Source organism: Aythya marila, assembly GCF_965140915.1.
Source record: "Aythya marila genome assembly, chromosome: 18".
Taxonomy (NCBI): Eukaryota; Metazoa; Chordata; class Aves; order Anseriformes; family Anatidae; genus Aythya; species Aythya marila.
The window spans coordinates 12,544,853-12,572,716 of NC_139059.1; the positions used below are offsets into that span (position 1 = coordinate 12,544,853).

General features: G+C 42.2%; 1 protein-coding gene across 1 annotated transcript; it reads left to right on the forward strand.

Moving 5' to 3' along the window:
- The first annotated feature begins 7,718 nt into the window (after positions 1-7,718).
- LOC309885262 (myosin heavy chain, skeletal muscle, adult-like) lies at positions 7,719-27,864 on the forward strand. Its single transcript, XM_082775023.1, has 40 exons — positions 7,719-7,746; positions 7,944-7,991; positions 8,931-9,173; positions 9,262-9,405; positions 9,498-9,654; positions 10,752-10,779; positions 10,877-10,988; positions 11,104-11,196; positions 12,011-12,074; positions 12,255-12,353; positions 12,446-12,549; positions 12,665-12,803; positions 14,048-14,166; positions 14,306-14,455; positions 15,189-15,359; positions 16,167-16,476; positions 16,570-16,655; positions 17,186-17,273; positions 17,355-17,472; positions 17,554-17,677; positions 17,763-17,899; positions 18,002-18,257; positions 19,366-19,608; positions 19,698-19,874; positions 19,954-20,099; positions 20,199-20,289; positions 20,377-20,766; positions 21,001-21,127; positions 21,226-21,344; positions 22,527-22,723; positions 23,122-23,305; positions 23,392-23,557; positions 23,738-23,862; positions 24,110-24,418; positions 25,448-25,651; positions 26,187-26,312; positions 26,408-26,578; positions 26,665-26,769; positions 26,894-26,989; positions 27,400-27,864. The coding sequence occupies exons 3-40, from the start codon at positions 8,967-8,969 to the stop codon at positions 27,553-27,555; spliced, it is 5,838 nt and encodes a 1,945-aa protein (XP_082631149.1). The 5' UTR covers positions 7,719-7,746; positions 7,944-7,991; positions 8,931-8,966; the 3' UTR covers positions 27,556-27,864.

Genomic DNA, 27,864 nt, shown 5'->3' on the forward strand with positions numbered 1-27,864 from the left:
CAGCCCGTCTTCACAGGAGAGTTGCTCCAGCCCTCTGATCATCTTCATGGCCGTCCTCTGAGCCCACTGCAACTGGTCCACATCTTTCTTGTGCTGGAGGCCCTAGACCTGGATACACTATTCCAGGTGTGGCCTCACAAGGGGCAGAGTACAGGGGGCCAATCACCTCCCTTGACCTGCTGGCCACTCCTCTGTTGATGCATTTAGCCTTCTGGTCTGCAAGCACGCACTGCTGGCTTGTGTCAAGCTTTTCATACATCAGAAGCCCCAAGTCTCTTTCTGCAGGGCTGCTCTCAATGAGTCTCTAAGTTTGTATTCCCATCTGGGATTGCCTCAACCTAGGCGCAGCACCTTGCACTTGAACTTGCTGAACGTCATTATTTTCATATGGGCCCACTTCTCAAGCTTGTTCAGGTCCCTTTGGATGGCATCTCTTCCTTCTGTTGTATCGATTGCACCTCTCAACTTGGTGTCATCTGCATATGCAGAGGGTGCCCTGTATCCTTGTCTGTGCAATTGGTAAAGATATTAAACATCAGTGGTCCTAAGATGTACCCCTAAGGGAAACCACTAGTCACCGACCTCCACCTGGACATAGATCCATTGACTGCAACTCTCTGGCTGTGGCCAGACAGCCAATTCCTTATCCACCAAACAGTCCATCTTTCAAATCCACCATGGTTTCCAACTCCTGCTTCTTTCTCATGCTGCATGCACTGGTGTAGAGGCACTTCAATTGGGCTATTAGCTACATCACCTTTCTAGAGGAGCCCTCCCTAACTCCTTTGGGACAATTCATAGGTATTTCCCTGATGCTTCCTGAAGTGTTGGTGTTTCCTGTACATTCCCTTCCCCTTCTGAATCTAGTTTAAACCTCTGGTAGTAAGTCCAGCCAGCTTTCTATCTGGAATACTCTTGTCCCACCTGGTCAGGTGCACCCCATCTGGTGGCATCATGCCCTTTCTCTTGAAGGAGCATCCAAGATCACAGAACCCCAAGTATGACACCAGACATGCAGCCAATTGTTCACCTGATCTGTTTTTCTGCTATTTCTTGGATCTCAGTCTCCAGTCTCAGTCTCTGAAAGGACAGAGGAGAAAACTGCAGTTCTGATCTCTTCAAAATCTTTCTAAGGGGCATGAAGTCCCTTTTGATATTTCAGTCTCCTCATTGCTGCATCATTCAACACTACATGAAAGAGAAGGATGGTAGTCCTCTGGTCTTACGAGACTTGGTAGCCTCTTTGTGATATCATGAATGCAGGATCTTGGCAAACAGCAAACCTCTCTAGAGAGATTGTCCAGATGGCAAATGGGTGCTTCAGTGCGTCTCAGCAAGGAACCTCCAATTACTAACAGGCATTGTGCTTTTTTTTGTGGCACTGTTTCTAACACAGTTGATTGGCTGGATCAACTTTGTACAGTTATTCTTTCTAGGTTGTTGACCATTGCTCACACACTCTCCAGCTCCACAGCATCATATCAGTTGCACAGTGGCACTTCAGGGCAAGGAGGAAACTCTCCCCTTGGCTCCGAGAAGAGGCAAGGGTCTAGTCTCCTTTGTCTTGTGAGTCAGACAAGTCCATCAGCTCAGGGTTGCAAGCTAGCTTACCAACCCCTTGCAAGGACTTAAGGCAGAGCTGCTGCTCATCCTGTGTCAGTGCACGATACTACACATCAATCTCCCACTTATATTCCTGAATACTACTCTGCCTGTGAACTCTTCCCTCAACAGGGGAACTTGCTCAAAAAGTGTGTCCAGCTGGCACACTTGCACCCATGACATTGACTTCTGCCTTCAGGCTTTAGGGAGACTTCCAGGTTCTGGAGTTCCCTGCAACTGAGGGTCTGGGTAGATAATTCAGTCATTGAGAGGTCTGTTTGGGTGTAGGAATCTTGCAGGACAGGTTTTGGCCCCTCTGTCTGGGTTTCAGCTTCAGCCCAGCAGTTGTGGTGGGTGAACACCATTTCTATCAGAAATTCTGTTTGTATATAGAAGAGACTTGAGAGGGACAAGGAAAAGGGTTCGGTTATATGTCCCCCTGGAAATGGTGGCAAATGCAGGGGACGCTAATATCAGAGAGGACATAAAAGGTAATTACCTAATTAATTTCTCCAGCCATCCCCTGCTGTGCTTGCACTAAGTCCTGACAGCAGTGGGAATCAGCTACTTCTTTTCTCAGCTGTTGAAGGCACTTCAAAGATCAGATTGAGGATGGAGGTCAGTCCAGCAATAGATTATGTAGTTTCTGGATAAGACAGTGGCACAATTTCTTCTGTAAGAAGCCTTCATAATTTAGATGACCGCAGTATATAGGCTTTTTCCTAAACATTCCTAGCAGATCACAGATAAATATATTATGTTCTCTGCAGACTGAAATCCACTGAATTTGACACACATCATCATGTTTAAATTTTGATTACTTTATCCAAATCCATTTCATTCTAAATATGGAAATCGTGTGTAGCTCCATGAAATATCTGCAAGTTTTTGTCATTTTATGTTTAAAACTTTTCATTGTCTTTGAACAATAAAATATAACCACTGTCTATAGATTGAATCTGCTAACACAATTCAGTAAAAGGATAGTTCTGTAAAGCAGGCGTTTAAGTGAAGAGAAATACTGGAAAAACTGCAGGAAATTTAGAGTATTTAAAAAGACAGAAAAATAACTGTAACTCTACTCATAAAAACACAGAGTGACACCTGAGTTTAGGACTGGGAAATATATTGGCAAACAGCATGTTGCTCGTGTACAGAAAAGATGTAAATCAATATAACAATTAAGATCTGAATATCCATGTATACTTATATATTGATATAAGTGACTGTGGCACACAATACTTAGCAACACAATCTTTTCATTATTTTTTCAGAGGTTTTATGAATATTCTCTAAATCCTCTTCCCTGATATTCGTAATATCTTACATAGAAAAGAAAGGTACACAACAGCATAATTTTAATTAGGTAAAATTAAGGATTGAGCATATTTTTTCACTTACATTTAGATGTCACTGTTAATGCAATGCCTGTATGCAAAAGTGCATACAGGTATTTTCTGCTAGCTGTGGAGTGTTACCTTTCAGGTATCAGTAATCAAACGCACCTGAACTTTGACTGAAATACTTGGATGATCATCTGACTACTGAGAGGATATTAGGCACATGGAGGAGCAAGGAAGCAATTCTTCCTTCCTATGGCCTGGCTCACATACAAGAAGCTACCCTTGGGCTAGGACCTGTTCCAGAACAGGCTTTAGGTTTCTAAGCTTGCTTTTTTTCAACAGAGCTAATACTACATCAGAGCTCACTATCCTGAAAGCACTATTTGTGAACACCTGGAATTATATATGCTCACTAGCCACTTCCTCTTCAAACCAGGCCTTCCCTTGGCTGACTTCACACATACAGCTAGCTGCCTGGCTGTGTGCCTCACTCCTGCCTATTATGCAGCTAGCTCCATAACTTGGCAACTGCACAGTGAAAACCCAGAAGAGCTCTATTGAGGAGACTGGATTATTTGTCATTGGCAATTGGAAATTCAAGATATTCAGTTCCCCAAATCAGGCATCTAGCTGCTCTCAAATAGATCCTGGAGACACAGGCACATCCTGAGGATGGGCACTTTGTCCCAGCATGACAGCACTGCATAAAACAGGTTTGCTACCTACTGCTGAGAGCAGGCCTCACAGGAAAGCAACAGCAGCTACCAGTACCTCTCCATGGTGTTCTGAACACTGTGCTCTGAGCTGCCAAGGCCCTCCTGTCCCCTCCTAGGCCACGACCTATAACCGCTGTGTTGTTGGGCACCACTAGGAAACCCAGCACCCTGGCTTGGACTGGGTTTGGGCTCCAGCCTTGGGTCCAACTGACCAAAATTTGGGTGCTCCAGTGCCAGAGCCCTCCTTGGAAAAGCTCTTAATGCACAGAACAGTGTATGATGCCAGGTGTTAACCGAGATCACAGGTATCATTTTTCTAACCTTGTGCCTGTCTTATTCACTGACATCTTTCAATAACCAAAATGCCAATGACCAGAAGAATATGTTTAGATCTGACAGCATTTAAATCAGCTCAAGTGACAGTGCCCTTTTCCTAAAACCAGGAAATGAGTCACTCTCCAGGACTTCCAGCAAATCCCCCTGCCTTCAGTACCAGAATTTCCTAAAACATCTAATGCTCTGATATAGGCAAAGCTGTATTGATAGTTTTTCTTGCCAGAATTGTGTGAATGTGTGCAAGGTGTTTGTAATGGAAAAAGCATTCTGAACTGAGAATATATTGGAGTGCAGAGGATCTTGGACACTATGTTGCATGTGATTGTGTGCACAGCTGTGGCTGGGTGGAACTGTGGGTAGGGAAGGGTTGGAGGGGTCTCTGCTGGTTGATGAATGTTTACGGAGGGGGCATGAATATGGGAGACAGGCGTTAGCTGAGGCTGTGGTGTTTTTTTTTTTTTATAATTTTTTATTTTTTTTATTTGAGGAGAAATGGAAAGAAATGCTCTGTATTGATGGAGAAACCGAGGACCGCAAACCTCTTTAAGTAAGTTATTTTCTGGATTTGTTGGCTGATCCCTGGGACAGTGGAATGGCTCTTGAATTCAGCAGAAGAAATTTCTTCAAGAATGGAAAAAACTTTCAATGGCACATTGAATCTGTAACCAGTCCCTGTTGAAAAGGTTTATGACCATTCAAATGCTGTCTACTTCTACAGGCCCATATCTTTACTTCAGCTATTTGCTCTATTTAAGTTACAGATTGACAGGACAGACTTGGAAAAAAAGACATGAAAGAACTGATGTCCTTTCCTGAATTGCCAGCATGGGTACACCTTGATGAACTAAAATATCATCAAGCAAAGAAAGGAGCAACCCTTTCTCAGCTTCATTCATCTCCATATCAGAAGTCACAGTATACTCTGTCCTAGCATAGAAAATCACAGAAACAGAATATCTCAAGTTGGAAGGGACCCTTGACTTCAGCAAGACTTTTGACACCGTCTCCCACAGCATTCTCCTCAAGAAACTGGCTGCTCTTGGCTTGGACTGGTGCACGCTTCGTTGGGTTAGAAACTGGCTGGATAGCCGGGCCCAAAGAGTCGTGGTGAATGGAGCCAAGTCCAGTTGGAGGCCAGTCACTAGTGGCGTCCCCCAGGGCTTGGTGCTGGGGCCGGTCCTCTTTAATATCTTCATCGATGATCTGGACGAGGGCATTGAGTGCACCCTCAGTAAGTTTGCAGATGACACCAAGCTATGCGCGTGTGTCGATCTGCTTGAGGGTAGGAAAGCTCTGCAGGAGGATCTGGATAGGCTGCACCGATGGGCTGAGGTCAACTGCATGAAGTTCAACAAGGCCAAGTGCTGGGTCCTGCACCTGGGGCGCAATAACCCCAAGCAGAGCTACAGGCTGGGAGAGGAATGGTTGGAGAGCTGCCAGGCAGAGAAGGACCTGGGAGTGATGGTGGATAGTCGGCTGAATATGAGCCAGCAGTGTGCTCTGGTAGCCAAGAAGGCCAACGGCATCCTGGCTTGTATCAGGAACAGTGTGACCAGCAGGGCTAGGGAGGTGATCGTCCCCCTGTACTCATGTCTGGTGAGGCCGCACCTCGAGTACTGTGTTCAGTTTTGGGCCCCTCGCTACAAGAAGGACATCGAGGTGCTTGAGCGGGTGCAGAGAAGGGCAACGAAGCTGGTGAGGGGCCTGGAGAACAAGTCCTACGAGGAGCGGCTGAGGGAGCTGGGCTTGTTCAGCCTGGAGAAGAGGAGGCTCAGGGGCGACCTTATCGCTCTCTATAGGTACCTCAAGGGAGGCTGTAGCGAGGTGGGGGTTGGTTTGTTCTTCCACGTGCCTGGTGACAGGACGAGGGGGAATGGGTTTAAGTTGCACCAGGGGAGTTTTAGGTTAGATGTTAGGAAGAACTTCTTTACTGAAAGGGTTGTGAGGCATTGTAACAGGCTGCCCAGGGAAGTGGTTGAGTCACCATCCCTGGAAGTGTTCAAAAGACGTTTAGATGTAGAGCTTAGGGATATGGTTTAGTGGGGACTGCTAGCGTTAGGTCAGAGGTTGGACTCGATGATCTTGAGGTCTCTTCCAGCCTAGAAATTCTGTGTGATTCTGTGTGAGTATCACTGAGTCCAATTCCTGGCACCACACAGATCAACCCAAAAATTCAGACCATGTGACTAAGCACACAGTCCAAATGCTTCTTAAACTCTGACAGGTTTGGTGCAGTGACTACTTCCCTGGGGAGACTGTTTCAGTGCACGACAACACTCTCTGTGAAGAACCTCTTCCTGATGTCCAGTCTGAACACCTCCTGCCTCAGCTTGACACCATTCCTGTGGGTCCTATCACCATTCACTAAAGAGAATAGATTGGCAGATAATGTAAATTGGCATAAGAGGAAGGGGATGTTAGGGAAGCTACCATCACAAAGGATACCTTTCTGACTTCCAGGATCTGTCAACTGGCTGACCCTCTCTTCTTCCCTGTATTGGGATGTCATGGTGTAAGACTTGAACACTTTGTTGTACCAGGTGGCTCCATGGAAACTTAGAAATCTCTAGAGGCTTTGTGCCTTTTAATGTGTAAATAGCCAGGATGACTACCTGTGTATTTCATGTGTGCTTGCTTGCATTTGCGGACAGTGAATTTATCGCTGGCAATCCAAAGAACCTGTGTCCCTGTTGCTGTTAATAAACTGCCCTTCACTGCATTGTTCCTAGCTGTGACAGTTCTCATTGAATGAGACTACATCGAGGATGTGCTATGTTATTGGTAAATCCATCACTGTGATAGTTCAGTACCCTGAATCCGACCAGACCCATAACAGTTAGTCATCTAGGCCCCTTAGCGCGACAGTATTTCATAGAGAAAAACATTAAGCTTAAGATTTCTCATTCCTAAGACCCTGAGGGGGAGGAAGAGAAGGAATTCATGCACAGACTTGTAACAACATTTCTTGAAGAATCTCCCATTTTTCTTGCAATTTGAAGTGCACAGATAGACACGTGTGCATGAATGTATGTATGCTGTTCTTCCTATCTCAGAGGTGACTTCATATCTCTCCCTGAGACTCCAACACAGTAGTTAAGCTAGGCCCCAACGTCCTATTACTGTGACCAAATCTTTGTTTCAGGAGATCATCTCACCATGTCTGTGGCTGTCAGTACTATCACCTTGAAGGATGCAGATTGCTTGTCTACATTCAGGTTTTCACCAACATTACAACCAAATGTATTTAGTAATACTTATTTCCCTTTCAATGTTTTGTTTAATGTATTTATCTTAGGCATTTCTTACAAACTTCACAGCATCAAATAGGGAAGATAAATGGTGTCATCCCCATTGTACAGCTGGGATATCTGCAGTACACACATACCAAGCAATCCTCTCTGGGTCATACACTGAGTCGGTGGGAAAGTCAGCAATAGAATCCATAAGTCCTGCATCCAAGTTCTCTAAGTGCTTTGACTAGTCCAGATTCCCTCCTTAACACCCTTGTCAAATTATTTATAGGAGATGTATTCATATAGTCAGTAAGACATCAAAATATTCTAATTATATCTAGTCATGTCAAATGACAATTATGCCCTTAGTTCAGTTTGCCAGACAATGCTTTGCCAAAGAAGGTTTGCCAAAAATGTTTTGACCGAAGAAAGAGTAGGCATCTGTAGCATCTGCAGATGAGATCATATAAAATGTCCCTGCAGCAAGTCTGCTCTGTCTCCACAGAAAGCTTGAAGGTAAGTGTATGGGGTCTGCAGGCTTGCAGGAAGAGCTTTACATGCCACAACATGTAACTTGTGACTCCAGTGCTTGTTTCCAGGAACGGACTCAATATTTCATCTCAAGTTTTAAATCTGCTTTCAAGATACCTGAACATTTTCATTCTGTAATTCTGTGCAGCAGCAAGTAGTGAATTGCCATTTGTGTTTTGCAGTACTGACCGGCTGCCAGGGTGCAAGACACCCACCTGGTGTCACGAGAGGTAAGAATTTGATTTATTAATTCTTAGAGGGCAAAGAAAGATGTTTTTGGGTGGGATTTCTGTACAGCTGCATGAATGGTCACAATTTCACCCTATATTCAAAACCACGGTGATTACAGTAGGCAGGTAGTGGGGTACCCACAGCTGGTAAAGTTTTCAAGTGGCCGTGTTTGAATCCTCTGACAACTGATGTAAGACTAGAAAATTCCCATGGGGATATTCTTCACCTTACTTAACTGACCAAACAGGGAGTGAGGCGTGCTGGCTTCACATCATTGTTTTGGCAGCAACAGAACAGGACCAAGATGAACAAAAGTGGAAAAAGTGCAAAATTGTACATCCTACCTCAGAATGTATGAATTAGTAAGCTATCTGAGCATATAGATATTCTAACCATCTTTGTAAAATGTCAAAGCTTTCTTAAGTACCCATATTCTTAATGTAGACCCAAAAGAAAAGATATTTTTAAACCATTGAACAAAGGGAATAAATTTCACTAATGTACTAATGTAGCTAGAGAATTTTCAAGTGCAGTTGGCTAGCTTAGCTATCCATGTGTTTAACCAAGCATCTAAAAAAGTACTCTTATTTTGTTAAAGTTTTGAGAATTCACCTGTTCCTGGATATTTTTTTTTTTTTAGGATTTTTTATTTTTTTATTTTTTTATTTTTTTTTTTGGGGGGGGGGGAGTTTATTAAGTCATGGCAATTCCAATTTCAGTGTTTGAATTTTGTATCATCATGTCAAGACTTTGGGGATGAGATTATTTAGATATTGCACTTAAGAATGACAAATGTATAAATAAATCAAATTATAGCAGAGTATTAAAATGTCACAAGACCTACCCTTAAAGAGAAACCAAGGTACAGGATATAAAATCTTTCCCAGTCTCACAGACTCAACTTAAATAATCACTGCCATATTACTTCTCCCCATTAGAGTCTTCTGCTGACGTGCCTTCAGTGAAGTGCAGATATGACTTCTCCAGATGCTGAGATGGCTGCCTTTGGGGAGGCAGCTCCCTACCTCCGAAAGTCAGAGAAGGAAAGAATTGAAGCTCAGAACAAGCCTTTTGATGCCAAATCATCTGTCTTCGTAGCCCATCCCAAGGAATCTTTTGTGAAAGGGACAATCCAGAGCAAAGAATCAGGGAAGGTCACTGTCAAGACTGAAGGTGGAGAGGTGAGTGAAAAACAAGGCTGAAAGACACCATTTGATTCCCACTCTGGGCTGTAAGCTGACATACACTGATCTTTCATTTTCTTGGCAGACTCTGACCGTGAAGGAAGATCAAATCTTCTCCATGAACCCTCCCAAGTATGATAAAATTGAGGACATGGCCATGATGACCCACCTCCACGAACCTGCTGTGCTGTACAACCTCAAAGAGCGTTATGCAGCCTGGATGATCTATGTAAGTACCAGCAGCTCTCTTCCTTTGGGTAGCTGGAAGGCCTGCTGTGCCAAGCTGAGCAGAAACCAACGTGCTGTCTCCCTTCCTCTCAGACCTACTCGGGTCTCTTCTGTGTCACTGTCAACCCCTACAAGTGGCTGCCGGTGTACAACCCGGAGGTGGTGTTGGCCTACCGAGGCAAAAAGCGCCAGGAGGCCCCTCCACACATCTTCTCCATCTCTGACAACGCCTATCAGTTCATGCTGACTGGTGAGTGACTTCAGCTATCTTAGAGTGACTGTTCCATGAAGTTCTCTTCAACATGTGCCAGCAGTGTTCTCTTTCCACAAAGAAGGCTAGAGGTATCCTGGGCAAAGCATTACTAGCAGGTTGTGGGAGGTGTTCTTTCCCCTCTACTCAGCATTGGTGAGGCCACACCCGAAGTACTGTGGGCAGTTCTGGGCTCCCCACTACAAGAAAGACACAAACATACTGGAGAGAGTCCTTGAAGGGCCATGAATGTGATGAAGGGACTGGAGCACCTCTCATATATGAAAAGGCTGAGAGAGCTGGGACTCTTCAGCCTGAAGAAGAGAAAGCTCAAGGGGAGAATCTAACCAATGTCTATAAATATCTGAAGAGAGGGTGCAAAATAGACAGTCAGCCTTTTTTTCAGTATTCACTACTGACAGGACAGGAGGCAATAGTACAGACAAGAGGTAATGGTACAAACTGAAACAAATTAGGTTCTCTCTGAATGTTAAGAAACACTTTTCTGCTTCATGTCACTGTACACTGGAAACAGTTTCATGGAGATGTGGAATCTTCCTCCTTGGAGGTCTCTGGACATGATTGTGGGCAACCTGCTCTAGGTGGCCATGTTTGAACAGGCTGGTTGGTGATGAACCTTCCAACCTCAAGCATTCTGTGGTTGTGTGATATTCCATCTCAGAAATATGATTTTTTCAAAGCTTTCATGGTTCTGAACCATACTATTGAGAGTTCTACTATCTTCACAACATTGTTTCTCCTACTTGAAATGAAAGGCACCCCTGCACTCAGTGTGTGGTGCTTTTTAGCCTTCTCGTTTGTTTGTTTTTAAGTTAAGCTTCCAGCACGTAGTTGAAAATAGCAAAGGAAGTATTGAAAGGAAACCTAAATCAGAGGAAAACATTTTCCTATCCTATCCCACTTTTCTGTTATTATTTACATGGCTTAAAAGTAATCCCGACCAGATCTGAATTTCCTGTCAGTTAATCTTTGTACTTGACATAAGTGATGTTAAATTTTAATTCACTTAAACTTACCTGACTACATTGCATTCTTTAGTTTGTTCATTATGTCCTGTATCTCCATCTTTTTCACAGACCGTGAGAATCAGTCAATCCTGATCACGTACGTATGCCCTCTGCTTGGGTCCCTGTGGAGTACCATGTGCCCAGGAACATGCTGCCTGACTTCATGCTCTCTGGTTCTCTGTTTGTTTTGACAGTGGAGAATCTGGTGCAGGGAAGACTGTGAACACAAAGCGTGTCATCCAGTACTTTGCAACAATTGCAGCTAGTGGGGAGAAGAAGAAGGAGGAGCAGTCTGGCAAAATGCAGGTAAGTTGAATTAAAGTGGTAAATTGAACTAAAAATTGAATTAAAATCACTTGAATAAGTGCTTTTCTCTGCTCCTCATATTTGAAAAGTATAACTAGGAATTATTGTCCCGTAGGGAACACTTGAGGATCAAATCATCAGTGCCAACCCACTGCTGGAGGCATTTGGAAATGCGAAGACTGTGAGGAATGACAACTCCTCGCGCTTTGTAAGTTTTGCTTAACCAAATATTTTCTGAAAAATAATAAAGAAGAGTTTATGGCAATTGTCCTTTCTTGTTGTTCAGCCATGGAGTTTACAAGAGTGAGACAGAATTTCCCTATCACAACTTTAGCACTTACCCTGAAGTTAATTATTCAGAGTTTGAAAAAAAGTGATTCTATGAAATATATATATATATAGTGCTTTGTATTGGTGTACATATTAAAGTAACAGATCATGGGCTCTTTCTCCTGTACTGTGCAGTAATTTTAAACAATATTTTTTTACCTTTACTCAATTTCTGTTCATTTTCTACAAGACAGACAAACAGGCAAAAGGAAGGAAAAAAAGAAGGAAGGAAAGGAGAGAGGGAGGAAGGGAAGGAGGAAAGAAGGAAGTTTCTACCTGAATAATATTTTTGCTTCATATGAAATTGAAAACCACGTGTTTGAAACCAAGACAGAGTTAAGCAGCTGAACAAGTTAAATGGATATTTCCAGTGTCTTTCAGACGGCTTCTATCTCTAGGCAGGATATAATTAGAAAACTTTGGAATAAGATATAAATGGCCTAATGAAATCCACTCATTCTTTTCTATGTTCAGCATACTTTAAATATACATATGTGATGCTATTGGTTATTTTCATGGGCAAAAATTTAAAAGAAGACCTTATCTTAATGGTGGAAATATACCTAATTCTTAAGAAAATGTCTCTTAAGAAAATCTGTGCTCAGTAGAATAAATGGCAAAAAACTCACTGTTTCAGATATATTTTTATGCCATAAATTTTAATTTTTTTTTTTTTTATTATTAATTTAAAGGGTAAATTCATCAGAATTCACTTTGGTGCCACAGGAAAACTAGCTTCTGCTGATATTGAAACATGTAAGACACCTTCCTGAACTGTTCGCAATCCATCCACCCCACTCATCTATCCATATCCATCTATCCATTTCATCCCATTGTTTATCTGCCATTTGCTTTTTTTTCTTCACACCTTCTCCCTACTTTATTTTTTCCTTTTTATTTTGTTTTCTCTTGTTTCTAATTATATTTTCCTTCCAGATCTGCTGGAGAAATCCAGAGTCACCTTCCAGCTCAAGGCAGAAAGAAGCTACCACATATTTTATCAGATCATGTCCAACAAGAAGCCAGAGCTGATTGGTAGGAAGAATGACCAGACTTGGAGAAAGTTTGCTCACACTATTACATACTTGACTAAACTAAACCCGTGCATCACCTTTTCTTACTTTCAGACATGCTTCTAATTACCACTAATCCATATGACTATCACTTTGTGAGTCAAGGTGAGATCACTGTTGCCAGTATCAATGACCAGGAGGAGTTGATGGCTACAGATGTAAGTAATATGTAAAATGAGTAAATGTAAAATAAGTAACATGTAAAATTACTTACATAAGTAAAATGTTGTAATGTCTCCCAGACAAAGCTTTATTTCATTGTTTCAATTGTAGAGTGCCATTGATATCCTGGGCTTTACTGCTGATGAAAAGGTGGCCATTTACAAACTGACAGGAGCTGTCATGCACTACGGCAACCTGAAGTTTAAGCAGAAACAAAGAGAAGAGCAGGCAGAGCCAGATGGCACAGAAGGTACTAGCAAAGTCTGTTGTTGACCTAGAAGCAATACAATAACTCTCTCTTTGAAAGATAGTAGAAGAGAAGTTGAAATGTGTAAAAAAACCCAAGTCTTTAGGTGGAGCTACTACCAAGTGGAGCTAGTATGAAACTGCCATCCAAAGCATATTCTTTTTTTCAATGGCTACCTGATCTTTGTTTGAAGTATAAAATATTAAATATTAAAAATGTAAAAACATAAAATATTAAATTATGACTATTAATTCTCTCCTGGACTATCACAGTTTACAATAGCACAACCCACTTGGTGTGCTCGTATTAGAGACCCACTGACAAGAAGATTTTTCATAAAATATATTTACAGTTTCTTTTTTAAAGAAAACCAAGGCATTAATTTCACTGTGTATAAACCAGGTATTAGTTAGATTTTTTTCCCAGGAAAAAATTAACTATCCTTTAATTTCTTTCTTCTCTGTTGTACATTCAAACCCATAAGTTATCACTGCATAGTAGAATTATTTGAGCATCAGTCTAAGTGAAACATAGGTACACTAGGCTGGGGAAGAACTGACTTTCTGTTTCTCTGCTGATTACATAATCACTTGTATGTCGTATAATGCAGGTATGTTTAAAAAGACTGATCCCAGCCTTCTTCCACAGAATGTTCGTAGATGGCCAGCTTCAGGACTGCATTTTGAGGTTTTGGTCCTGAATGAATGAGTATGTCTGTCTTTTTGTGATGACTATAACTAGCAGTTTCCAGAAAGTGGCAACTCTAATTCTTGCCTGTAATTTCAGAATGTATTCCCCTTCAAGCTTACATCTGCTGTCAAAGAAATCTGCAGGGACCTTAAATGCATAAAGTATATGTTTTGGTTTACACTCAGGCAGTCATCTTGATAATGCTTTGGTGTATTTTTTTTTCCCTGTTTGTTTGGTTTGTTTTTTTTTTTGGTGTGGATATCAATTAGCTCTGGATTGAACTGATAAACTTCAGCTTTCAGGGTGAATTTTTAGTAAAAACTTTGTTTCTTAATACTTTAGGGAAGATTTTCAAAAAACATAAATACCATTTAGGTGTTCTGCTCTGAATGGCCTTTGAAACAAGGATGATTTTTTTTTAATGACTGCCATACTTTACCTGAGATACAGTAAGCAGAATCTGATATGGCAGTTGCTCTGGAAGGATTTTATCACGCAAAATGCTGCATGTCTTCTTCAACTTGATTTTTTTTTTGTCTCCTTCTCCTGTTACTTAGTTGCTGACAAGGCTGCCTACCTGATGGGTCTGAACTCGGCTGACCTGCTCAAAGCTCTGTGTTACCCCCGAGTCAAGGTTGGGAATGAATATGTGACCAAGGGTCAAACTGTGCAGCAGGTAGCAAACAGTTGGTAACTGGGAACTTCTGGCTAGTGTCATTTACTATCTTGCTCTTGTGTCATTAACTATCTTCTTTTTTTTTTTTTTTTTTTTTTTTTTTTTTTTTTTTTTCCTGCTGCATTATTCTTTGTTTTAGGTGAACAATTCAGTGGGTGCTCTGGCAAAGGCTGTCTATGAGAAGATGTTCTTATGGATGGTTGTTCGCATCAATCAACAACTAGATACAAAGCAACCCAGACAGTACTTCATTGGTGTCCTGGACATTGCTGGCTTCGAGATCTTTGATGTAAGGAGCACATGTCTGAGGCCTGCTTTTGGAGAGTGAGATTACCAAGCACTATTATTTGGAAGAGTTAGCATACTAATTGTTTTGTAATTTTCTTGGGGGGGAGGATCCTTTATTTATTTATTTATTTTGTAGAACAGAGCAAAATCCTCAGAAGCCTCGTTAGTATAAGAACAGAATTATGTTGTTTGTATAGAAGTAGCAATTACAATTCTATTTCCACTAACATTTTAAGATTTATGTTAGAGTCATGTTAAAGATTTTTTAAAAATTCTGCATACATATATGTATATGTAAGTATACATAGGGAGCTACTGTATCTCCTTAGAACTAGGATCTCTTAGGATTTGAAAGTCTAGTGACAAATATATAGTAGGTTAAAGATGTGTAAATATTTCAAAAGACCAACAAATGACCAGATAAATGTTTGATCAGAGAGACTAAGTAATTAAAACTGAAGGCCAGGGCATACAGTCATACAGTCATATTTTAGGCTGAACAAAGAAATGATGAAGCAATTCATGAATTTTAGGAGATTCACTAGGAATATTTGCTCTGGAAAATTTTCCATTCTCATTACATAGGTATTTCTTTGGAGAGCTTCATATAGGTCCTGCTATGACACAGCCCTACTAATAGTTCTGTTTTAACAGGAGAGATGTATAAAGGATTAAGAATGACAAAAAAATTTTGCATCTTGACAATTGGTATTTTTTCTTTTTACCCTGGGAAGTTCAACAGCCTGGAGCAGCTGTGCATCAACTTCACCAATGAGAAACTGCAACAGTTCTTCAACCACCACATGTTCGTGCTGGAGCAAGAGGAGTACAAGAAGGAAGGAATCGAATGGGAATTCATTGATTTTGGGATGGACCTGGCTGCTTGCATTGAACTCATTGAAAAGGTGCATTTCCAATTCAAACTGTCTTGCATTTTCAAAAGCTCATTTTTAGAGATTAACTGTTTCTTAAACAAACAAACAACAAACAAAAAAACTCTCTTCCATGTTTAATTCCATACATTCTGTTTTAGTCACTGAAATATCTCTTGACCTCTACAATTGCTTATTTTTACCTTAGAGATATTACAAAGTCCATAAATAACTATGGAAGTCATCCCTCACACATCTCTGTACGAAAGATGTCTCTATTGAAAGACATTATTTCAAAAATATAGAGAAGATCCTAATGTAAAATAATTATATATTCTTAAGGTTCTGGAATGATTTTAGCTGGACAATACCTTTTTTTTCTTGGTGGTTCATATTAAAGTAAATAAAGGACAATAAAGTCTGTCTGTCCTTGTAGTACAAGAAAAAGAAAGGCATTTCTTGCAGTTCTGTGTAATTTAGGGAGCTGGTTAAAAGTATAAAAGTGAAGTAAATATAAAATAGACATACTTGTGAAAGACATTTTTAAACATAATCATTGTTTGTCTCCCTGATTTATTAATTTAACTTTAATTAACTAATATAAAATTAATTTAACTTTAATTAACTAATATAAAAATAAAAAATAAAAATCCTGAAAATCACTGTGTCAAAGAGTCAAGCAGGTGAACCACAGTTTATTTAAGTTCACTTTTCAGAAGCAAATTCTGTTCAGATTTTTGTTTTGCTTGTTCCTCAGCTTCCTGTCTTTTACTATACTGTCTTTAAGACCAAGCATTGATCATATAGGCATTCTTATTTCTGTATTTTAATATCTTCCAGCCCATGGGCATCTTCTCCATCCTGGAAGAGGAGTGCATGTTCCCCAAGGCAACTGACACCTCTTTCAAGAACAAGCTCTATGACCAGCATCTGGGCAAGTCCAGCAATTTCCAGAAGCCCAAGCCTGCCAAAGGCAAGGCTGAGGCCCACTTCTCCCTGGTGCACTACGCTGGCACAGTGGACTACAACATCACTGGTTGGCTTGAGAAGAACAAGGACCCCCTGAATGAAACTGTCATTGGGTTGTACCAGAAATCATCAGTGAAGACACTGGCCTTACTGTTTGCCAACTATGGTGGAGCAGAAGCAGGTCAGTTTTTTTAAATTGTGATTTTTCCACATTCATAATATGTGAAGATTAACCCCCAAAAGATAATAATGAAAGATACATTTGTTTTTGAAGAGGCTAGTGGTGGTGGTGCTAGTGGTGGCAAGAAAGGTGGCAAGAAGAAGGGGTCATCTTTCCAGACTGTCTCAGCTCTTTTCCGGGTAAAGTATGAATTTCATTATCACTATAGTGACATGAACATAGTTTCATCTCTGAACTACCTGAACTTCCATCCTTATCACAACTTGAGTTTTATGATGAAAGAACAATATCTATAAAATGGGTAGAAATCACCCACTACCTTTTCCTCTTGTTTTTCTGTTCACACTTACGGTATATTTCAAGCAATTTTCAGTTTGCCCCCTGAATTTCTTTCAAAATGCCACTTAAGGTCTTGGTGAAGAACTTTTTTAACATAAATTGTGATGTAATAAAAATAATAATTAAGGCTTTTGTTAACATTTCGATATAGTAGCTTTTCATTTTTTTTCAGATTAAGGTGCAGAATTTTAAACTTTCTTTTAATAAGAGTAACTATGTATGCAGAAGGATTGATTAAATATAAATTCTGGATTTGAAACTTGATTACTTCCCTACTCCTAAGATTCATTATATTAGATTCATGATGGCTAAATACAGAATGCGCAAAAGTAAAAAAAATTAATCTAAACTTCTGCACGTTATCCCACAGGAGAACCTAAATAAACTGATGACCAACCTACGGAGTACTCACCCCCATTTTGTTCGTTGCATCATCCCAAATGAAACTAAAACACCTGGTAAGATGGTCCAGCAGAAAGAGGTTTTCCTCTGACACATCCATTCTGTATTGAAAACTGATTTGTGCAATAAATGCTTAGGTGCTATGGAACATGAACTGGTATTACATCAGCTACGCTGTAATGGTGTGCTGGAAGGGATACGAATTTGCAGGAAGGGATTCCCCAGCAGAGTCCTCTATGCAGACTTTAAACAGAGGTAAGGATCCTTTTAGCATGATTTCAAGTAAAGTCAAAATTTGGGAAGCTCAGCTTTATCTTGCTTTTTTGCTTTTCACAGGTACAAGGTGCTTAATGCCAGCGCTATCCCAGAGGGACAGTTCATTGATAGCAAAAAGGCTTCTGAGAAGCTTCTGGGGTCAATTGATGTGGATCACACCCAGTACAAATTTGGTCACACCAAGGTACAAACTCTTCCTGACTCAATCACTATGTGCCTGTGCCTAGTTCTACCTGGCAGTGATGTGTTGCAACGTTCCCTTTCTCAAGGTGTTCTTCAAAGCTGGGCTGCTAGGGCTCCTGGAGGAGATGAGGGATGAGAAGCTGGCACAGCTCATCACTCGCACACAGGCCAGGTGCAGGGGCTTCCTGATGAGAGTGGAGTACCAGAGAATGGTGGAGAGGAGGTAGACATTGCTCATCTTCAGTTAGAGTCATTTTCCTCTGGGGGAAAGCGTCACCATTCATCACACTGAAAATAATCAATGTATAATTTCATTATGCTTCAGGGAGTCCATCTTCTGCATCCAGTACAACGTTCGTGCATTCATGAATGTCAAGCACTGGCCCTGGATGAAGCTGTTCTTTAAGATCAAGCCCTTGCTGAAGAGTGCAGAATCTGAGAAGGAGATGGCCAACATGAAGGAAGAATTTGAGAAAACCAAGGAAGAGCTTGCAAAATCTGAGGCAAAGAGGAAGGAGCTGGAGGAGAAAATGGTGAAGCTGGTACAGGAGAAAAATGATCTGCAGCTCCAAGTTCAGGCTGTGAGCAACATTAATTAGTTTATGTATACAGAGAAATTATTAAATTTGACCTAACCCTTCCTTCAGAGTACATAATACACACACTGCACTCTAAACTATCTTAGGAAATATTGCAAGCTGAATAGCATATAACTGAATGTAAAATTCAGGCCACATTATTTCTACATTCAGTGTTACTGTTAAAAAAGTCGAGGTCCAGCTTCACAATTAATTTCAAATCTTATTCTTTATGCCTACAATTACACATCTCCATGTAAGGTCACGGCATAAGGCATCATTATCGCCTTTGCTATGTACCTAGTAGAGTAGGGGCAATCATTCTACTGATCAACTATTATGTCTTACTTCAATTATCCATATGAAGAGCTTACTGCCATTTATTATGGCATATCTCCTGAGTTCCTGTAGCTACTGATCCCAGAGGACATAGATGACCAATACATCCCATGACACAACTGAAAACATTATGTATTTGTCTCCAATGCCTTCTGGTCCCAAAATCTTAGGCATCATTTAGACAACATCCTTGAATTGAGAGTCTGTTCAGGGAAAGATGAATGTTGTTTAGTGTCCACTGACTGTAACAGCTGTGCATCAACATTTTGGAGCTCAGATAACCAGCTCTCATGCAATCAGTCATTTAGTGATGTTAATCTCAAACACATTCTCAGTGTTTACAAAGAAGGCAGCTTAGTGCACATTAGAAAATTTACCAGAAAATTGCAGATATTCTCTCAATGATGGATGAACAAAGTGGAAGTATTTACATTTCTCAGTACATCCACAGAAATTTGAAATTGACAGTCATAATAATTGGAAACTTAGGGTGACTGATATATTACAATCACTTTCAAATGGACAATGTAAATTAAACCTTATAACCTACTGACATACATGAAATACAGAAAATAAAACACCATATCTGGTGTTGCAAAAGGTGTGAAAAAATAAACTAATTGAAAATTTCTGATTTATATTGTAAATGTACAAGATCCATTTCCCAAAAAGTAATCCCAAGAGTCTTGCTGATCTATTCCTAGAATATTAAATAACCTTTCTTCTGCATTAAAAGAATAAATGTTCAAACAAAACTGTATTTTCCCACCAGGAAGCTGATGCTTTAGCTGATGCTGAGGAAAGATGTGATCAGCTCATCAAAACTAAAATCCAGCTGGAAGCCAAAATTAAGGAGGTGACAGAACGGGCCGAGGATGAGGAAGAAATTAATGCTGAGCTGACTGCCAAGAAGAGGAAACTGGAGGATGAATGTTCAGAGCTGAAGAAAGACATTGATGACCTGGAGTTAACCTTGGCCAAGGTTGAAAAGGAAAAACATGCCACTGAAAACAAGGTATGAGGCAGAAGATGTCAGTCATACTGTGCTATTATGGGAGTCTTGTACCTACTTGCTTTAATTACACTTGCTCCTTCTCATCAAAGGTGAAAAACCTCACAGAGGAGATGGCATCCCTGGATGAGACCATTGCCAAGCTGACAAAAGAGAAGAAAGCCCTCCAAGAGGCCCACCAGCAGACACTGGACGACCTGCAGGCCGAAGAGGACAAAGTCAATACACTGACCAAAGCTAAAACCAAGCTGGAGCAGCAAGTGGATGATGTAAGCACATGTGCCTCCAGCGAGACAGGACAGGTATGGAGTTCAACCTGCCTGGCATTAATGGTGTCGTTGTGTTTAGCTGGAAGGGTCCCTGGAGCAAGAGAAGAAACTGCGCATGGACCTTGAAAGGGCTAAGAGGAAACTTGAGGGAGACCTGAAGCTGTCCCAAGATACCATAATGGATTTGGAAAATGATAAGCAGCAGCTGGATGAGAAACTGAAGAAGTAAGTGTGGTTGTGGGACACCTGAGTGTGGGTCAGGTGCATTTATTAGGTAGTTTTATTTGGATGTTAACACTGTGTTTCTGTATGCTTTGTGCAAAGGAAAGACTTTGAAATCAGCCAGATCCAGAGCAAAATTGAGGATGAGCAAGCCCTGGGCATGCAATTACAGAAGAAGATCAAGGAGCTGCAGGCAAGCCTCTGGTCCTTCCCTTCAGCCCTTCAGAAGGACATCAATACAAGTAGGGCATGGGTGTGAAGGGTCTTGCATTTTCCCCAGGCCCGTATCGAGGAACTGGAGGAGGAAATTGAGGCAGAGCGAACCTCTCGGGCAAAAGCAGAGAAGCACCGTGCTGACCTCTCCAGAGAGCTGGAGGAGATCAGCGAGCGCCTGGAAGAAGCTGGAGGGGCTACGGCAGCTCAGATTGAGATGAACAAGAAGCGTGAGGCAGAATTTCAGAAGATGCGCCGCGACCTCGAAGAGGCCACGCTGCAGCACGAAGCCACAGCTGCCGCCCTGCGGAAGAAGCACGCAGACAGCACAGCTGAGCTTGGGGAGCAGATCGACAACCTGCAACGAGTCAAGCAGAAGCTGGAGAAGGAGAAGAGTGAGCTGAAGATGGAGATAGATGACTTGGCCAGTAACATGGAGTCTGTCTCCAAAGCCAAGGTACAGAACATATTGTAGACTACTGGAAAATAAATATTATGGAATTATATCTTTTTCAAAATATGGCCAGGTTACATATAAGTCTGTGTATAGGACTGTATTTCTAATCTGAGGGCACCAATGAGCATGATATAGCTTTCACTTTTGGCTGCAATTTTCTTTTGAGAATCCTGTTGTTCCGAATGAGGAGGAGTCTACATACATATCTTCTTTCATACCTCATCATCTGCACAGGCAAACCTGGAGAAAATGTGTCGTACTCTAGAAGACCAGCTGAGTGAGATAAAGACAAAGGAGGAGGAGCATCAGCGCATGATCAATGACCTCACTGCTCAAAGAGCTCGTCTGCAGACAGAATCAGGTGAGAAAGCTTCATCTATTGTGGAATGGGAGAGCATACTATAAAGGTTTGGTTTTGGTCACAAGTGACAAACTTTTCATTTCTGTATGCTTCCCTAGGTGAATATTCACGCCAGGTGGAGGAGAAAGATTCTCAGATTTCTCAGCTGTCTCGAAGCAAGCAGGCATTCACTCAGCAGATTGAGGAACTCAAGAGGCACTTAGAGGAAGAGATAAAGGTGATGTCTTTTTTTAACTTGGCCAATGAAAACATACTTAACTTCACACATTGAAGTTATGGGGAAAGGGGCTATAATGGGAAAAGGGAGTAGTCTACAAGCAGCTGGGAGAAGTATTACAATTGCTAGCTCTTGTTCTCATGAGGGACTTTAATTTACCAGATATCTGCTGGAAATACAACACAGAAGGAAGGAACAGATTCGGAGGTTTCTAGAGCATGTAGAAGATAAATTCCTGACACATCTGGTGAGCAAGCCAACTAGGGACAGGGCCCTACTGAACCTGCACTTGGGGCACAACAACCCTGTGTGACAATATAGGCTGAGGAAAGAGTGGCTGGAAAGCTGCCTGGAGGAAAGGGACCTAGCAGTATTGGTTGATAGCCAGCTGAATATGAGCCAGCAGTATGCTCAGGTGGCCAAGGAGGCCAAGCACATCTTGGCTTGTTTCAGAAATAATGTGGCCAGCAGGACTAGGGAAGTGATTGACCCTCTGAACTTGGCTTTGATGAGGCCACACCTTGAATACCGTCTTCAGTTTTGGGCCCCTCACTATAAGAAGGACACTGAGGTGCCGGAGCACATGCAAAGAAGGGCAACAAAGCTGGTGAAGGACCAAGAGAACAAATTTTATGAGGAGCAGCTGCAGGAACTGGGGTTGTTTAGCCTGGAGAAAAGGACGCTCAGGGGAGACCTGATCGCACTCCTATAGGAGCCTAAGGCAGCTATAGCAAGGTGGGGGTGGGGCTCTTCTCCCAAGCAACAAGTGGTAAGATGAGAGGAAATGACCTCAAGTTGTGTCAGGGGAGGTTTAAGTTGGATATTAGGAGAAATTTCTTCACTGAAATGTTTGTGAGGCATTGGAAAAGGCTGCCCAGGGAAGCAGTTGAGTCACCATCCCTGGAGGCTTTCAAAAAGCATGTAGATGGGGAGCTTAGTGACGTGGTTTCATGGTGGACTCAGCAGTGCTAGGTTAAAGGCTGCAGTGGATGATCTTAGATGTCTTTTCCAACCTAAATGATTCCATGTTTCTATGAATATGATTAATGGATTTTGTCCTCCAGCCTTCACTGCAAATATCTCGACCATTCCAGTGTTTGCATTTGAAGTGTTAAATTCATTCATTCAAAGAGATTCTCCAGGATATTACTATTCCTTGTCCCACTACTATTTTTCCCCTAGGCCAAGAATGCCTTGGCCCACGCCTTGCAGTCTGCTCGCCACGACTGTGACTTGCTCCGGGAACAATATGAGGAGGAGCAGGAAGCCAAGGGTGAGCTGCAGCGTGCCCTGTCTAAAGCCAACAGTGAAGTGGCCCAGTGGAGAACTAAATACGAGACAGATGCTATTCAGCGCACGGAGGAGCTGGAGGAGGCCAAGTATGTGGGCAAGTTGAGAAAGATTTAAAAAGTCTAATGCAGTAAATATGAACAGACAAATGTGATTTTGTCATGAAAAAGGAGGCTGTGCTTTATAGCAGTGCAATGGCCTGAAGAAATTATACCCTATAAGAGAAATATTTGAAAGATGCAAAAAAAATACTTCCCTGGCCCAGAGTATGGTACAAACACCTTATGGATTGTAGGCACAAAGGGCACAAGTGCTGAAGCATGGGAAACAGAATTGCGATGACAATGGATGATTTCAAGATTGCTTCCAATTTCTGTGCTGTGAATGAACATATTGTGAAGAGGGAAAATGTGCTCTTCAAAAAAGCCCATCAACCACAGACCCTTTGCTCAGAAGCCTTGAGCTGTGCTTACTTACCCCTTCCCAGGAAGAAGCTGGCACAGCGCCTGCAGGATGCAGAGGAACACGTTGAAGCCGTCAACGCCAAATGTGCTTCCCTGGAAAAGACAAAGCAGAGGCTGCAGAACGAGGTGGAAGACCTGATGATTGACGTGGAGCGATCAAATGCTGCCTGCGCAGCTCTGGACAAGAAGCAGAAGAACTTTGACAAGGTATTCTGGCCTCTGGCCCTGTTCTTCCTGGGCAGGGCATCCCCTCACAATTGCCACATCCATACTCACGCCCTGTTGCTCCTCAGATCCTGGCAGAGTGGAAGCAGAAGTACGAGGAAACACAGGCTGAGCTGGAAGCTTCCCAGAAGGAGTCTCGCTCTCTCAGCACGGAGCTGTTTAAGATGAAGAATGCCTATGAGGAGTCCCTGGACCACCTGGAAACGCTGAAGCGTGAGAACAAGAACTTGCAGCGTAAGTCACTAGCCCTCTGCTGCTGGCTGTATTTTCTCACAAGCCAGCCTGTCCTCCACTCCACAAAGGTCCTTGACCACAGGTCTGCAAAGGTACCTGTCACGTTCGTGTGGCTGGTATGGTCTTTTCCTTCCTTTATGCCCTATGTCTGACCATGCCTTGTTTCACCCTTCCTTGCAGAGGAGATTTCTGACCTCACAGAGCAGATTGCAGAGGGAGGAAAGGCGATCCACGAGCTGGAGAAAGTCAAGAAACAGATTGAGCAAGAGAAATCTGAAATCCAGGCTGCCTTGGAGGAAGCTGAGGTACATGCCCATAAACACCGATTTCCAGACTGGAGTACTTTGGAACACTGTGAATGATAAAAGCTTGGGAATTTCAAACAAATGTCACTTCTTTGTTTCTACTGGGTCTGGAGGTCTGGCCTCAGTATGTACATCATCCACAGTGAAGGAGCCCCTTTCCTTTTATTTTATTAGACATAATTTGGAAGATAACTTTAGGAAGAAGCATTTTAAAAGGATTTTAAAATTCAGTTTCTTTGTTATTCAGGCCTCTCTAGAACATGAAGAGGGGAAAATCCTGCGCCTCCAGCTGGAGCTCAACCAGGTCAAATCTGAGATTGACAGGAAGATCGCAGAGAAAGATGAGGAAATTGACCAGCTGAAGAGAAATCACCTCAGAATTGTGGAGTCCATGCAAAGCACCCTGGATGCTGAGATCAGGAGCAGGAATGAAGCCCTGCGGCTGAAGAAGAAGATGGAGGGAGACCTGAATGAAATGGAGATCCAGCTGAGCCATGCCAACCGCCAGGCTGCAGAGGCACAAAAGAACCTGAGAAACACACAGGGAGTGCTCAAGGTATGGCAATACCAAACATATTCACCTCTTTCTGACATCGCTAAAAATATCTGGTACAGTATCAGTTCTACAACTATGTGAACATAGGCAGGTAGGCAGTGATGAAGCTCCAAGAAGAAGTCTGAAGGAAATCAAGAGAGACTTCAGGGCCTTAGGAAAACTTGTTAAGGAGGTTAAAGATCGGGAGCACAGGTGGTATTTTCCTCTATCCCTCCAGAGGCAGGGAATAATGAGGCAAAGAACAGGAACAGCCAGCAAATCAATACCTGGGCTCCAAGCCTTTGGAAAAGGATCTTTGGTCAGGATTTAGCAGGGCTCATTGATAGGGCTTTAAACTAGATTTGAAGAGGTAAAGGTACAAAAACAGGCTTGACAGACAAGCCTGGGGGTGGTATGACAGTGGTTATGAGACAGTGTGGTAGCAAGCTCCAGCGCACTGCCATCCCAGCTGAGGCAGGAGATGGACAGTCAAGTTGCAGCAAAGACACAACGAGTTCTCAAAGTAAAGCTAATTTTGTGCATGTAGCTATCTAGTGTGACATGATTATGGAATCATAGAATGGGTTGAAAGGAACCTTAAAGACCAACTAGTTCCAACCTCCCACTAGATCATGTCTCCCAGGGCCTCATCCAATCTTTTATTGAACACCTCCAAGGATGGGGCATCTACAACATCTATGGGCAACCTATTCTAATACCTCACCACTCTCTGAGTGAAGAATTTCTTCCTAACATCTAATCTAAATCTCCCCTCTTTTAGTTTAAAAACATTCCCCTTTGTTCTGTCATTATCCGACTAAGAAAAAGTTCTGTCCATCTCTTTTATAAGCCTCCATTAGGTATTGAAAAGCTTCTATAAAGTCTCCCCAGAGCCTTCTCCTTGTTAGGTTGAACAGCCCCAACTCTCAACCTTACTTCATAGGAGATTATGTTGTCATAATAGTTACATATCTAAATTATTATAGAGTGGCAGTAATTGCCATTGTCCAACAGTGTTGCGCCACCTTATTTTTCTTTTCTCTCATACAGGATACCCAGATACACTTGGATGATGCTCTCAGGACACAGGAAGACCTGAAGGAGCAGGTGGCCATGGTGGAGCGCAGAGCAAACCTGTTACAGGCTGAGATTGAGGAGCTGCGGGCAGCCCTGGAGCAGACAGAGCGGTCAAGGAAAGTGGCTGAGCAGGAATTGATGGATGCAAGTGAGAGAGTTCAGCTCCTCCACACTCAGGTTAGATTCTTGGATGAAAATACCATAAATAGTCATTGATGGAAAATACTGTGTAAATACTATGTAAAGAGATACATTAGTTGCCCTAAGCTGTTCTTTAGTGTTTAGATATTCTCTAGGAAAAAGAATTGGAATTATTTTTTCTCATAACAACACGTGCCTTGATCATCATTTTCACTATCTCATTAAGACAAACACATTTCAAAATCTTATGATCCATCATTTGTATTTCTTTCCTGAATTTTCATCTGTGTAAGTTCTTAAATTGTAAACCCTTCTATTAAGGGATTGTATCTTAGCCTAAATCACAGTTATTACCCTTATACATAGAATGGGACTATAGCTAAGTAAGTAGGTTGCCTTAGAATTCAGGAGTGCTTCTCTCTGTTGTCTGGTGTATATGACCTGATAACATTTTTAGGAAGGTGCTAATATAAGCCATAGAGATTATAACTTAAAATTTAAATAGTATAGTACTTAAACTAAGCGTTCTGTTTCTCAACAAACTGGAGAAAATATTTTCCTTCTTTGACAGAACACCAGCCTGATCAACACCAAGAAGAAGCTTGAAACAGACATCACCCAAATTCAGAGTGAGATGGAGGATGCCATCCAGGAAGCCCGCAATGCTGAAGAGAAGGCCAAGAAGGCCATCACAGATGTGAGTTGGGGAATTCTGTCACTGAGGATGGTGGATGTATCCTCCCTCAAAATGTCTCCAGCCACAAAATGCCTTTGATTGTTTTGCCTTTCTAGGCATCTATGATGGCAGAAGAGCTGAAGAAGGAGCAGGACACCAGTGCTCACCTGGAAAGAATGAAGAAGAACCTGGACGTGACGGTGAAGGACCTGCAGCACCGTCTGGATGAGGCTGAGCAGCTGGCCCTGAAAGGAGGCAAGAAGCAAATCCAGAAGCTGGAGGCCAGGGTGCGTGGGGCTGGTATTTGTGCACAAGTGAGCATGTCCCTTGGAGAGGTACCGGAGAAGCTCCAAAGACAGATTTTTCATTGCAGGTGCGGGAGCTGGAAGGGGAGGTTGATGCTGAGCAGAAGCGCAGCGCTGAAGCTGTGAAGGGTGTGCGCAAGTACGAGAGGAGGGTGAAGGAGCTGACCTACCAGGTAAGGGAGAAGGCTCTTTATCCTGCCACAGCCTCCACACAGCACATCACCCCCAACGGAAATTGTTAACTTTATGTGTTGGCAAAACCAACTCTCTCTCTTTCCTTCTTACCAACCACTGTAGTCTGAGGAAGACCGGAAGAATATTCTCAGGCTCCAGGATCTGGTGGACAAGCTGCAGATGAAGGTGAAATCCTACAAGAGACAAGCTGAGGAGGCTGTAAGTACTGCTTGGAAAATTGGCAAGAGTTGCTTTCTGTGGGTGTCACACAGATGCTGAGGACATAACTTTGAAAATACCATTGATGTATTGAGGGTTTCAGGGTCTTTGTCATCTAGATAAACCACCCTGATACCTAAGCACAAATGAGTAAGTACATAGATGCAAAGATCAAGTGATGAAACAGCGCCTCAAGAGCAACAGTGTACTGGTGCAGTTTGTTATGGTGAGGTCCTGAATAAAGGAGGATGATGAGGTCTTTGAGAGTGTTCTGGGTCAGCAGTGTTAGGTAGGAAACAGGAGGTCTGTGCTTTCTCTGGGCAATCACCACAGCCCATCAAGGCCCAGGTGCATGAGGAGTGAAGCCCCTGCCTGAGGCTCCTCACCACCAACTCCCTCTCCCCACACAGGAGGAACTGTCCAATGTCAACCTCTCCAAATTCCGCAAGATCCAGCACGAGCTGGAAGAAGCCGAGGAGCGGGCTGACATTGCAGAGTCACAGGTCAACAAGCTCCGAGCAAAGAGCCGGGAGTTTCATGGCAAGAAGATAGAAGAGGAAGAGTGAGGATATCACGTGGCAGCAAAGTGGCCTGGGGGATGCACAAAATGTGAACCCTCTGTCACAGGGATTGTCATTATAAAAGGAAGCCTTTTATAAATAATCATTACAACCACTTCAGTGTCTAGAGAATAAACACTACATGTTCCTCTGCATACACAGCAGAAGCAGTGGTTTTATTTGTTATAATTCAATACATAAGTTACATAAGTTTGGGGCATTTTCAAAGAATCATTTTATTTCATTTTTATACTTGGACACCAATAGAGCTTTCTTAATCCCATTCCCAGTGTTTCTCCACTGTATTCTTTTATA